The sequence below is a fragment of the Cinclus cinclus genome, chromosome 7 (assembly GCF_963662255.1).
Source record: "Cinclus cinclus chromosome 7, bCinCin1.1, whole genome shotgun sequence".
NCBI classification, from domain to species: domain Eukaryota; kingdom Metazoa; phylum Chordata; class Aves; order Passeriformes; family Cinclidae; genus Cinclus; species Cinclus cinclus.
In genome coordinates this window covers 26909093-26922408 of record NC_085052.1, presented here as the reverse complement: position 1 = coordinate 26922408, position 13316 = coordinate 26909093, and the positions used below count along the sequence as shown (strand labels likewise).

Sequence of the window (13316 nt, the reverse complement as noted above, 5' to 3'; positions counted from 1 at the left end):
GTGGTGCCTTGTTTACTTGGGAATGCACATGGACACAACGGGGGTTGTTCCCTCTGCCTCCCATCCCATCAAGCGCCCTGCTGCTGTCCAAGTGCAGTTCTCGTGTTACACAGCCAGTAAATTAGCACCTGAAGTCGCTCTTGTTTTGCAAGCCCGATTAAAGTAATAGGTGAGTCTGTCTGTGTTTGAAACCATCGAGAAAGCAGGGAGGGTGTCTCTGCCCAGATTCTGTCCTGCCTGCCTGCCTGCAAAGGGGATCAGTCACCTGGTAGTGCTCCTGCAGCAAAGCCACTCACCTTCTCCCTTCTCCCTGCCGGCATGAAGGCATCACTACCAGAAACACCCTGGACAGAGGCAGAGAGCCTCCAAAAAATGAGTCTTTGCTGCTGAGACAGAAATCAAACTCACACTGAAGCACCAGAGTTCACCATGCTGGTTCATTAATAAATTTACATTTCTCTCCCATCTGTTTGTCCCAGCAGAGATTTCCTTTTGTACTGAGAGCAGCAAAGGTAACAGAAGCTCTTTGTTGTGCTCTGTTTTCTCAGGGATCCACCAACGTGGTTTACCAAGCCCATCATGTCAGCAGGACTAAAAGAGGACAAGTTGTTGGCACCAGGGGAGGATTCCGAGGCTGCACGGTTTGGCTCACAGGTATTTTTGTCTGGGTGTGAAAGCGTGGCCTCACCTGTGAAACTCCATGAGTATGGCTGGCAGGTGGGGATTTGGGATCTGCAGGAAACATCAGCACTCCCTGTGAGCAAATTGCAAAACATCCCCACGTGGGAAACGCAGATGCATGGTGCTGGCGCAGCAAGATGTTCTCCCTGGCAGCTGCTGCCCATAACTAATTTTTTTATGGATTTCCCAGCTGCTATCAGGCTCCTTTGAACATGTCAGAGGCCCTTGGGGTAGCACTTGTTGTTCCCAAGTGTGTAGCTGAGGAAGCCTTGGCTCAAATCCAGCCAGTCTTTGGCAGTGGAACGTACCCAGGGTTGTCCAAAATGCGGATGTTTTCATTCAGGAGTGGTGGGAAGTTTATTGGGACATGTAGGTCTGCTGTGTTTGAGGCAGCACGAGGCAGTCACCTTGTCTGGAGAATAAACACTCCCAGCCACAGAGTCATGCTGGAAGCAATCCCTTGCAATTGTTCTGTTGCCCTTCTCTTCTGCCTTGAAGTATAAACTCATTGTTTGGGGGTTAGGGGCTGCCAGACATGACAATAGCATTTCTCATTTCTAATACTTAGACAAGCCTGTCTTTTTCCAGTTGTCCAGTTGTTCCTTTGCTTGTTAAATATTGGCATTTTCTTTGGCTGCTGGAGGGTGTTGAAGGATGTGCTTGGAAGGATTTGTAAAGCTATTCTGATTTGACTTTCTGTCACCTTAGGTTGTAGATGCTGGATTAAAGCACATTTCTGTTCTGTTCTCCTGCTCAATCTGCTTTTACATAGTTGCTGAAGCCAAAAGCCCTACCCAAGGCAATTGCCTTTTTTTTTTTTGAGTATTACTCAAAAGTCTTGTATCTGAAAGGTTTGAGCTTACCTGGCAGATGATTATTCTTTGAAATACACACCTAGAGAAGGAGCCCTTGCTGCTGGAGCCTGTCCCACTCCATGTGGTTGCAGCAAGAGCCTCTCCTTGGGTTCAGGATGGGAGAGCAGTTGGCTCTTGACAGTGGGGGCAGGGGGAGGAAGAGAAAGATGCAGAGAGACCTGGAGGAAGCAGCATCCTTTCAAACCTCCCCTACTTCCTGGAGCCCACATGTCCCAGCATGACAGGCACTGCTGGGTTGGACTCCTCCAGAGGTTGGGCTGTAGGTGCTTTTCTCATGGCCTTAATATCACCCCTTCAACAGTAAGGGTTGAAAAGGGCTCTGTGAAGGATGAATCCAGCTTCCTTTAGGGAGGAATGAGGTAGGGAACTTCAGGTAGAAGGAGTTTGGCTACTAACATCATAGCTGCGCACTCGTTTTCATTTTCTTGACCTCAAACCTGACCCCTTGCTTTCCTGTCTCCCCCAGGCCTTTCTGGAGCTGGCAAGACAACCATTGGCTTTGCTCTGGAAGAGTACCTGGTGGCTCATGGCATCCCGTGCTACTCCCTGGACGGTGACAACGTCCGGCACGGCTTGAACAAGAACCTGGGATTCTCGGCCCAGGACCGCGAGGAGAACATCCGGCGCATCGCCGAGGTGGCACGGCTCTTCGCCGACGCGGGGCTCGTCTGCATCACCAGCTTCATCTCCCCCTTCATGAAGGTACCTTTTGGAAGACCCCCAGAGATCGTCCTGCTCTCTTCTCAGCTTCACCTTCTCAGATGCTGAAGATGGTTTGTGGGTTTCCTAAATCCGTAGTGGGATGCTCCGTAGGGCACCACCGATGTGCAGCCGCACGCGATCGGCGTTTGGAGGGCGGTGACCTCGCTGGATAAATTCGGTGTTGCAAATTGATGGAAAGCTAAGAGGAGTTTAAGATCTCCCTGCCATTAGCTCCTCAGAGGCAGGCGAGACTCACAGAAGCAGCAGCCTGTTCTAGAGCTGTCACTGCTCTTCTGGAAGGAGATTTGACTGTGATTTACACTTCCGTAGCTGCTGTTGTCAGGCTGATGCAAGCAGTTCCTTTATTTTGTAGAAACAAGAAATCACTAAGTTTGGAAAAGACCTCTAAGACCATCGGGTCTGACTGTTTCAACATAGGGCAGAAAATTATTCACAACCTAAAGTTCTGCCTAACGAAAAGATCTCGAGGTTTTGCATGGGAAAAGATGAAAACAGATCAAAGCTGTAGATTTTTTTACCAATTTTTAAAAGTATCTTTAAAGAAAATGAGAGAAGGGAGATGAAAAACTGTTATTGGAACTAATGAACATTTAATAAATCTATAAAATAGATTATTTTACTCATGTCAAAGTCCAGGGAGGCTTTTTTCCTGCAATTCAGATTTTTCCCATCTTTCTTCTAACAGGATCGTCAAAATGCACGGAAAATTCATGAGGCAGCTGGACTTCCTTTCTTTGAAATCTTTGTAGATGCTCCTCTAAATATTTGTGAAAGCAGAGATGTGAAGGGCCTGTACAAAAAGGCAAGATCTGGAGAGATCAAAGGTATGGAGGAGTGAGATCTTATTTTGCCTTTTGCTTTCCAAAGCCTTGGATGCCTTGTCCTGGCAGTGCCACGCATAGGGGTGGGTGTCTAAAGGCACAAGAGGATCCTGTTCCCCTAATCTTACTGTCACAAGTGTCACTTTGTTGTACCCAGCATGGTTGAATTCCAGCCCCCACCTTGTTTGTATAGTGTTCTTGGCTCTAAGGCACTGATTATTCTATTAAATAAATTCAATTTGGGGGTTAATTGTCCGTAGGGTTCACGGGGATTGACTCAGAGTATGAGAAACCAGAAGCTCCTGAGCTGGTGCTGAAAACAAACATTGCCTCAATATCTGAGTGCATCCAGCAGGTCGTGGAGCTCCTCCAAGTACAGGTGGGTCACTTTTATGTCACTGTCCCTGGCAGCTTTGGAACCCTGCTTTGGGACATTGGATTGTAAAAACCAGCGTGGTACAAGTGCTGTCTGTCTCTGTCTTCCAGAACATCGTGCCCCAAGGCTCAGTCAAGGATGTTCTGGAGCTGTTTGTGCCTGAGGATAAACTCAGCAGTGTCCGGGCTGAAGCAGAGAAGCTGCCAGCGGTGGAGATCACAAAGGTATTGTCACACACAGGTTGTGGTAACTCTTCAGCTGCTCCAAGGGTGGAAGCTTCCAGGAGGATGTTGCGAGAGGGGCCTGTGCTCCTCTGATGGCCCTGACCTTTTGTGGCTGTCGTTTATGGCCAGCTGAGGTGGGATCCTGATCCTCAGCCATCTTCTGCCAAGCCTCCACCCTGTGCTGCAGGGTGTCAGTCCCCTCTGCTGTGTCCATACAGCACAACAAGTGCAAACTGCCAGAGGGCAGGATTAGATGGGATATTGGGAGGCCTTGACACAGGGTGCCCAGAGCAGCTGTGGCTGCCCCTGCATCCCTGTAAATGTCCAAGGCCAGGTTGGACTTTGGGGCTTGGAGCAGCCTGGGACAGTGGAAGGTGTCCCTGCCCATGGCAGGTGTGGAATGAGATGGGCTTTGAGGTCCCTTCCAACCCAAACCGTTCTGGAATTCTGAGCTGTGCTGTGAAAGTGTGAGTCTGGCTTAAAAAGCTCCGAGTTACCTTGGGGCATCCCCCATGCCTTTCTCCCCCTTATGAATGTCCTGTATTTGAAGCAAAACAAAATAAGAATGCTGTTTCAGCAGAAGGGAGGGAAAAGCAACCTCTGAGCATGACATGGTGGCAGGGGTGTGACAGGAGTGTGACCCCCTTGGGTTTGTTTTGCAGCTGGATCTGCAGTGGGTGCAGGTGCTGAGCGAAGGCTGGGCCACTCCTCTGACGGGATTCATGAGGGAGGCAGAGTACCTGCAAGTGCTGCACTTTGGCACCCTCCACAATGGTATGCATTCCCCTGTGTCCTCCTGTCCTGCCTTGTGGCACATGCCAGGGCTCCTGAAGGTGGCCAAGGTCACCTTGCTGTGGCCACAGCCCTGGCTCACAGCGCAGACATCTCACATGGTGCTGCTCAAACCTCCCAGGAGTTGTTGTGTGTCTCTTGTTGTGCTTGGATGTAGCAGTGTAAATAGAGATGCAGACCCAAAGCTGAGGAAGCAGGGAGGCTGCCAGGCTGAGCTGGAGGTGGGAGGAGAAGGCAGCTGCTTCTTGGAAACAGGAGCAGAGCCTGGTTTTGCCTCCCACCCTATTTCCCTGCTTTTCCAACGTGGTAGCTTGAAGTAAATCTGATTTATCTATGCATTAGCAGCCTGTTAGAGGTGCTCATCCCTGGAAGAGGCCAAGATGGCTCAGGTGATGACCATCCACAGCTGAGACTGGGGCAAATGTTTCCACCCCATCTCTCAGCTGCGAATGCTGTTGCTGTCACTTCACCTGCACATGGGGTGCTCGTGCTTTATAGAGGTTTGTAGATCTGGCAGTGATCTCTGCCTTCAGGGACAAGTCCTTTTGAGCCTTGCATGCCTTCTAGACAATCCTGTGGTCCCACAGGACAGTGATTTGCTGCTGTTGCTCAGATGTGGGCACCGTGCAGCAGAGGCAAAGCTCAGGACTGCTCACTTTGCACAGCAGGAGTGTCTGTGCGGGGGCTCTGCTCCCAGACACACCATAGCCTTTCACCTCCTGCCCAGTGTGCAAACAGCATTCAGAAGCACATGTCCCTGTTATCAGAGCCTCCTCTGTGGTCTTTGAGCTGCCTGTTGTGCCTGGGAAGGTTGCAGAGTGCCCTGGGATGGCCACGTTGCTCCAGAGCCCCGTACTTTGTGCCAGAGGCTCATCCCAGACTCCAACTGTTTTTGGGGTGCCTGCTGACATCCCTGAGCACATCTCCTCTGAGCTCTGTGGCAGATGTTCAGGGTTCCACAGATGCAGAGCTCTGTGGGGAGCAGGGGCAAAAGCCAGGAGAGCAGCTGTGCAGGGGGATGAGCTCTTCAGAGCGAGGTGTGTGTAGCAGAGGGCAGCAGCATCAGTCCCTGGTGTACCCTATCTCCACAGGGCATCTCCAAGCATCGGTGGTCAGGCCCTCAGGGTGACATCTCAGTGGGAAAGAGAGCTCCAGATACTCCTGGACAAGCTTTGGGAAGTGGTGGAGGGTCCCATCTCATAGTCCTGAGGCTGGGGCATGGCACTGCCAAGGAGAGGCTTGAGCCTGCTCTTCCCAGAGCCATTGGCACAGCCTGCGTGCCCTAGGGTGGGTGATGGTTTGGGCAGCTCCTGTGATTTTTTTGGGGGCTCTTGTTCTCTACTGCTCTGCAGTAAATCCCTCCTGGATGCCCCAGCAGGTGGGTGATATGCTTTGTGTAGGGCCACCAGGAAGGGGGGTGGATCTGCAGCAATGCACCAGTGACCCATGACCCTGGTAGGACAAGTGACAGTGACAGTGACAGTGACAGTGACAGTGACAGTGACAGTGGAGGTGTTGGACCACGCTCAGTGTGAGGCTGTGGTAGCACCATGGAGGACCACAGCTGCACCAGCAGGAGCTTTTAAATGCTTTGAGTCTTGAAATGGTTTCCGCAACGTGCCCCTGAGCCTTAATTATCTTAATTATGTTTTGTGTTCTCCCAGGAAAGAGGCGCTTGGGAGCTGGTATGTATGGAACTGTTCTCAGGCTCTGCACAAATTATCTCAACTGAGATTCTTTTCGGCTATAATTTTTTGAGATTTACTAAAACAAGTTGAAATTATTATGAAATTATTATGGCCATGGCCCATTTATGATCCAGGCAGTTATGACGTGGCCCGACACACCCCGTGTCCTAGGAACCAGTCTGCACAAAGATCCCAGTTGTGTAATTTTGTAATTACATGCACTGGATTGATCTTTTGTTACCTCTCAATCCTGCATTTGGAAATGGAGCCTGAAGATCCCCAGTTTCAGCAGCATTTGTTGGTTTCATAATGCAGCTTTTTTTTTCCTGTGCTGGCTTCACTGACTGATCATCATTAACATGATTTCAATGTATGAAGTTGATATTGATTGGATCCCATGTGTATATAATTATGATTATTCATGAAAATTGCTGCCTGGCAGATGAATGATACCCAGTTGTGAATTTAAAGTAAATGCAAATATTTTAACAAAAATTAAAGTAAAAATCTATATCATAGTCAAAATCCTCAAATCAAGACTCTCAAGGGTCTAAACTGATTTCAGTCAGATCAAAACAAACTGAATCAGTGATTTGTTTGTGACTGGAAACCCATCGAAGAGACCAGTTCTCTGGTATTGACACTGGAATATCCAAGGAGAAGTGGGAGGACCTCAGTGGAACACTGGGATATTTGGAGAGCTGGGTTAAAACCAACATGATTTCAAGATGTTTAGGAATTAGAAGTATGGAATTAGAAACTGTGTGTGCACCTACAGACTCACACAGAAGACAGATTAAACATGGGCAGTGCAGGGATGTAAAGGAGGAGGAGTAGCAGTATAGAGAAAGACATGAAAAAAACCCCAAAGCCAGAAAAAAAATAAAAATAAAACTGAGTGTGGTGGAAGAGGCAGCCCGGGAGGTGTGCAGGGAATGGGGTGCTCCAGGGAACACCAGTCTGGAGCCATCTCCATAGAGGTGGTTCTCCTGGAGGAGAAGGCATTTTCCAAGCACATCAAAATTTTTTCAATTATCTGGGCTTGCATTTTGCAAGCAGATTTAAATTTCTCACCTTTGCAAGCAGCCAACCAAGAAAAACCAGTGAAAGGGAAGAGCGCAGGAACTAAGGAGATGCTCCAGGTGTCTCGGGAACGTCTCTGGCCTTTAGATCAGGAGCTTTTATATTGCGCTATCATCACTATTAATTCGCAGCGCAGAGAAAACGCCTGCAACGACTGAATTTCCACAAAAACCCCTGTTTACCACGCTCCCGGGGCTGGTTGGAATTCCTGGCCACACAGGAGGGTGTTCACCCCCTCCCCTTTGAGGGCTGCGAACCTGAGCATCCCCGCAGCGCTGCCGCTCTATCTCGCTCCCTCTACAAGGCATTTTAAGCCTAAACTGTCCCATTAAGAACAGACAATTTATTTTTGCTTTTTAATTCTGCAACGCGGAATTTTCTATCCAAGAAGCCCAGTTCGCTGCAGGACGAGCAGCGGCCGGAGGATGCTGAGCTCCTCTCCCTGTGTCTCTGCAGATGGCGTGGTGAACCTGAGCATCCCCATCGTGCTGCCGGTGTCGGCGGAGGACAAGGAGCGGCTGGAGGGCAGCGCGGCGCTGGCGCTCAGCTTCCAGGGCCGCCGAGTCGCGGTGCTGCGCGACCCCGAGTTCTTCGTGCACAGGAAAGAGGAGCGCTGCGCCCGCGTCTGGGGCACCACCTGCACCCTCCACCCACACATCCAGGTGGGTCCGGCCCCTCCAGGCCATGGCAAGTGCGGTCTCAATGGTGAAACTCATCTCATGATCATGATCCTCACGCGGGGCACTGCTTTATCGTGTTTTATGGGGCACCACCTGTAGCAGCCTGGGGTCCAAGCCCTGGCTGCCACAGACGTACCTGGATAGGGAGTTCCGCAAGGAACGGCCTCTCCCAGCGTCTCAGGCAGACTTCAGACACAAGGTACCAGTGTGCAAGCAGTGCCTGGAGTTCAGGCCATCAGATCTTAAGAGTGATTTCAGCTCTAAGTGATTTCAGCTTGGCTTGCAAAGTACCTTCTCATCATGGAAATGAGACCGGGAGCGCTGTGTAGAGGTTCCGCAGGATTCTTTATTGTCATCTGCCAAGGGAAGTCCAGGGACAGCAGCATTCCACTGAACTGGGTGAAAGTAGGGGTTTTGATAGTGAAAGTATGGGTTGACAGAATATTCAATGGTTTGGGGCTAAGGAAATATGACCAGTAGTTTTACAAGGAGATGAATTGGGGTCCAAAGCGAAGAGAAGGGTCTCTTAGCCTAGTCACTGTGACTGAGCAATTCTTATCTAGGGGATAGTTCTCCAAGGAGGCCTTGTGAGGGACCCTGCTCCCTCCACAACCATCTGCCCCTGCCACCCCCACATCCAGGTGGATCCAGCCCATCCTGGCCATGGGAAGCTTGGCCTAGGGGGTGAAACGTGTCTCATAATCTGAAGGTCGTGATTGAAGGTTTGATCCTCACACTGGCACCACTATATTGCGTTTTATCTTCTTTTTTTCTCTTCTGAGAAAAAAAAAGAGTCGGGATTAAATGCCTGAGAGATGGTATTTTGTGTTGGGACTCAGATGTTTATTAATATTCTTGTCTATGTTACAGTGAGTTCTACAGCACTTCTAGCTAACAAGCTGGAAATGGCAATGTATCTCTCTCTCTACAAGGCCTTTTAAGCCTAAACTCTCCAATTAAGAATGGATACCTAAATTATTTTTACTTTTAACCCAAAAACCAGTAACCCATGACCCACAATGCGGAATTTTCTGCCCAATTACAAAAATACCACCTAGACCCATGAAGAAGAAAGAAACCTCTCCCCTAAAACCTCCATCTCACCTTCTATATATTACTATATTCCAAAACATTAAATTCTGTATTTTCCACCATGTGATAATACACACCCGTGATCTTAGTTCTGTCATTCAGTTTTGGAAGCCTTCTCCACGGCCTCAGGTCAAAGGCAGTGTTTTCTTGTGGGTCAGTGCTTGTCAGCACAGAAAGCCCAAAATTCCCAGTTTCCAGGGCTCCAACAGGCACAGGCTGGAGAAGTGAACTTTTCCAAGGTTTTGAGGGCGATGGGTTTCCCGTCTGCACTTCCAGCCCAGCTCCTTGCTGGGAACCAGCCCATGCCAAGCAGGCAGGACTGAGTTTTTTTGGCTGTTCCCTACAGGCAGCCAACAGGGTCTTTATGTTTTTACAGCTCCTCTCTTCCTACTTAGCCTGTGGCAATACAAGAAGCACCATCCCTCGGAAAGGGAGAGCTGCAGGTTCCACAGAGTGACTTGAGCTTTCTGATTATAAAGGCTGCAGCTGTGGTAGCTCTTCCCCCTCCCTGAAAAATGCCTCGTTTATTTAATCACAGCAGGCTCATTCCTCCTGCATATTCCCAGGAGGAAAGAGCAAAGAGACAGGTGAAGGAAGGTCTTGTGCCTTCCTATAGATCCTGGCTATCAGAGGGGAGTCCAGCACCCAGCTGGGTGGGGACTGGGTCGCTGGTGCCCCACCTGAGCTTTTGCTGCCCCATCTGAGCTTTTGCTGCCCATTGACATTTGGTTTACATGGCCACTGTGGTGATGTTTCCCACCTGCAAGAAGGGAAGGTCCTCCTACAATGGGGCTGAGCCTCATTCAAAGGAGACGGGAAGATGGAGAAGGAGGAATCTGCTATTCCCTTTGCACTGAAGGTGTGTGCAATTCCCAGATGGTGATGGAGAGTGGAGACTGGCTGGTTGGTGGAGACCTGGAGGTCCTGGAGAAGATCAAATGGAATGATGGGCTGGACCAGTACCGCCTGACCCCGCTGGCTCTCAAGCAGAAGTTCAGGGAAATGAATGCTGGTGAGTGCCCTGGGTGACACCAGTGACAGGGTTCTTCCTGCCCCACCGGGCCCTGGTGTGATCCTTGACTTGCTCTCAAGCTCACAGCACTTCCAGCCAATTCTGGCTGCTTCCAAAACGGGGCTGTTTGCAGGGGTGGGCGGTAAAGGGGACTCAGGACACAGCACAAAAAGTGTCACAGGTTCTCCTCAGTCAGGGCAGTGCTTGTGATGGGCTGTGTCCTCAGCGGGCTGCTCTGAGGGCTGAGCATCCTGCTCACATCCCCCCTGACAGGGGCACAGCTCAACTGTCTTCTCCCAGCTCTCTGCCCCATAGAATCCCAGAAGGGTTTGGGTTGGAAGGACCTTAAAACTCATCCCATTCCACCCCCTTCCAAGGGCAGGGACACCTCCCACGTTCCCAGGTTGCTCTAAGCCCTGTCCAAAGTGGTCCCAGCAGGCTGGCAAGGGTGAGACACCCACCCATGCTTTGGGGAAAGAGCATTGGCCCTCCTGAAGGTGCCACTGAGAGCTTGGGGAGGTGACAGATCACTTGAGACATCAGTGAAGGTGTCCCATGCTGTGCACAAACCTTGTGGGAGAGCTGATAGGGCTGAAATCAGCCCCACAGGAAGGGAGAGCAGTGAAAACCTTGGCAGGGCAACGTGTGTGTGCGAAACACTCGATTTGCTCACGTGGAGACAGGACACCCAGGTCTCTCATGGCTGAGACAAGCACACACAAGTCTCTCACGAGTCTGTGGAAGCTCAGAGTGTGGGAATGAGACCCGTGACCCCCTTACCTTTCCTTTCCAGACGCCGTCTTCGCCTTCCAGCTGCGCAACCCCGTGCACAACGGGCACGCCCTGCTCATGCAGGACACGCGGCGCCAGCTCCTGGAGAGGGGCTACAAGAACCCCGTGCTCCTGCTGCACCCCCTGGGGGGCTGGACCAAGGATGATGATGTCCCTCTGGAGTGGCGCATGAAGCAGCACGCGGCCGTGCTGGAGGAGCAAGTCCTGGACCCCAAGTCCACCATCGTGGCCATCTTCCCCTCTCCCATGCTCTATGCCGGCCCCACGGAGGTAACTCAGCCCTTGGCTGCTCAGCAGGGCGAGGCAGGAAGCCTGTCCGTGGGGGTTGTGCTCCCACCCTGCCTGCGCAGCTCTGGAAAACCCTGGGAAGGGGGGTGGAGCTGTGTCCTCACTCTTGGCTCCCTGCATGGTTTGCCTGTGCTTGCTGCAGCGTCTCCCCACAGAGCTCAGCTCCATTGGCTCCCATTCTGTCCTGGACTGTGGAGAGCTGGGGAGAAGGGACAGAAGCAGGCTTCACCTTTTCCTGGTGGGCAGGGACGTTCATTTGTTTGCCCCCAGGGGCTTCCCTTCTGTCCCTAAACCAGTGGGATGAAAGGGGCAGATGCTGAACCTCCCCTTCCATGTGCTGGGGGTCACCACTTCGGCACATTGAAAATTCAAACTGCAACCTCCACTTGCCACCAGATCGGACCCAGCCCAATTCCCACGCCCGCCCGTGGATCCCCACAGGATCCTTTGGCCTCCCTTTCCCCCAGCCCTCAGTCCCTATCTTTGTCCCAGCACTCAGTCCCCGTGTCCCTCCCTGCAGGTGCAGTGGCACTGCCGAGCCCGCATGGTTGCGGGGGCCAACTTCTACATCGTGGGGCGTGACCCGGCGGGAATGCCGCACCCCGACACCAAGCAGGACCTGTACGAGCCCACACATGGAGGGAAGGTGCTGGGCATGGCCCCCGGCCTCACCTCCGTGGAGATCATCCCCTTCCGGGTGGCTGCCTACAACAAGCTCAAAAGAGCCATGGATTTCTACGACCCCAAAAGGTGACGCAGCGGCGACGTCACGGCTTCTTCACAAACCCCAAAACCATGGGGTTCGTGGGCACCTCGGGCTCGCAGCTTTCCAGGGAACAGGGAAAAGCCCAAGGAGAGGGATGGGGGAGAACCTGGGGAAGCCACCCACGTTTTCCTCCAAGAGCTGTTCCCAGGTGTCACGTGAAACTAAAGATGCCACCAGGGAGGAAAAGCCACACAGGCTGGGGGTTGAGAGGCAGCAGAAAGGCAGCCTCCTGCAGCTGGGAAGTGTGTTAGGGACACTCCAGCTCCTCTGGGATGAGGAACCCTGGGGGTGATTCGGGCCAGCTATGCTGATGTCACTTTGTCTCCATTTTGCACAGGCACGACGATTTTGACTTCATCTCAGGAACACGCATGAGGAAGCTTGCTCGGGAAGGGGAAAACCCCCCAGATGGCTTCATGGCCCCCAAAGCCTGGAAAGTCCTCACCACGTACTACCAGTCACTGGAAAAAAAGAATTAACTCCTCCTCCTTAGAAGTACCTGTATTAAGAGTGAGCAATCATTGATTGATTCCCTGTGACACAGATCACTTGGCATGACCCTGTGATTTTCCTACCTGGGTCACAGTGTTTATTACCAATCAGAAATACTTTGAGCCTGATCCTCCTCCCCCTAAAGCTGCTGGGAGTGTCCCCATGGAGCTGGAAGGGATAGGGAGCAGACCCTTTGCTCCCAGCTGGTGCCAGGATGTGCCACCGGGATCGTTGTGGTGCTGCCAGGGCCACACAAAGCTCCCAGTGCAGAGGGGGGGGGCTCGGACCATGATAAATCCTGCCTTGTGCCCTGCCTGGAGCAGAAATGAAGAAGTGCCTTTCCACATCGTGCCTTAGACATCTTTTGCTAATTAACAGCAGAATCTTTTTAATGCCCTTTTTTAAAAAGGACTTTTTAAGATCAGCTGTGACCACCGCCAGTGGCTGAGCCAACTCCTCACTACTTCCTTGCTTCCTTGCTCCTGCTTGATCGCTTTGGTAAAACAAATCCCAGGCTGAGCATTCCTGTTACTCCAAGTTCAGCTGGCTGTAAGATTGTGCCATGGTGATCCCTGCACTCACAGCCTGTGCTGGGAGGCACCATAAAGCCCTGAGATCCCTGAGAAAGCTCTGGGCAGCAAGGAAAAGTCAGGGATGCTGTCACTGTGCTTTCAGGTGTTCTCCTACATGAGTGGATGGGATCCCCCTTCCCTCTGCCCACACTCCTCCCATCCCAAAGGCAAATGCAAGGCAAAACAGCAGAGGTGGGTCTGGAGAACCAGCTGAGAGGAGTTTGAAGCTCCTGCCCTGGTCCACACCTGTGTGGGTACAGGTGATGTGATTTATTCTATCTGTGGGATAGCCAGAGGATGGCAGGAAAGCCCTTGCCCCCACCCCCCCAGTCCTGTGGGGTGCTGGTGCTGAGCTCCCA

At 51.6% G+C, this 13316-nt stretch overlaps 1 protein-coding gene across 1 annotated transcript; it reads left to right on the top strand.

Moving 5' to 3' along the window:
- Positions 1-318: 318 nt before the first annotated feature.
- PAPSS2 (3'-phosphoadenosine 5'-phosphosulfate synthase 2) lies at positions 319-12372 on the top strand. Its single transcript, XM_062496904.1, has 13 exons — positions 319-324; positions 549-654; positions 2023-2258; positions 2965-3103; positions 3361-3479; positions 3587-3700; positions 4363-4474; positions 6157-6177; positions 7720-7925; positions 9912-10047; positions 10841-11109; positions 11648-11877; positions 12231-12372. The coding sequence occupies exons 1-13, from the start codon at positions 319-321 to the stop codon at positions 12370-12372; spliced, it is 1836 nt and encodes a 611-aa protein (XP_062352888.1).
- The last annotated feature ends 944 nt before the right edge of the window (positions 12373-13316 follow it).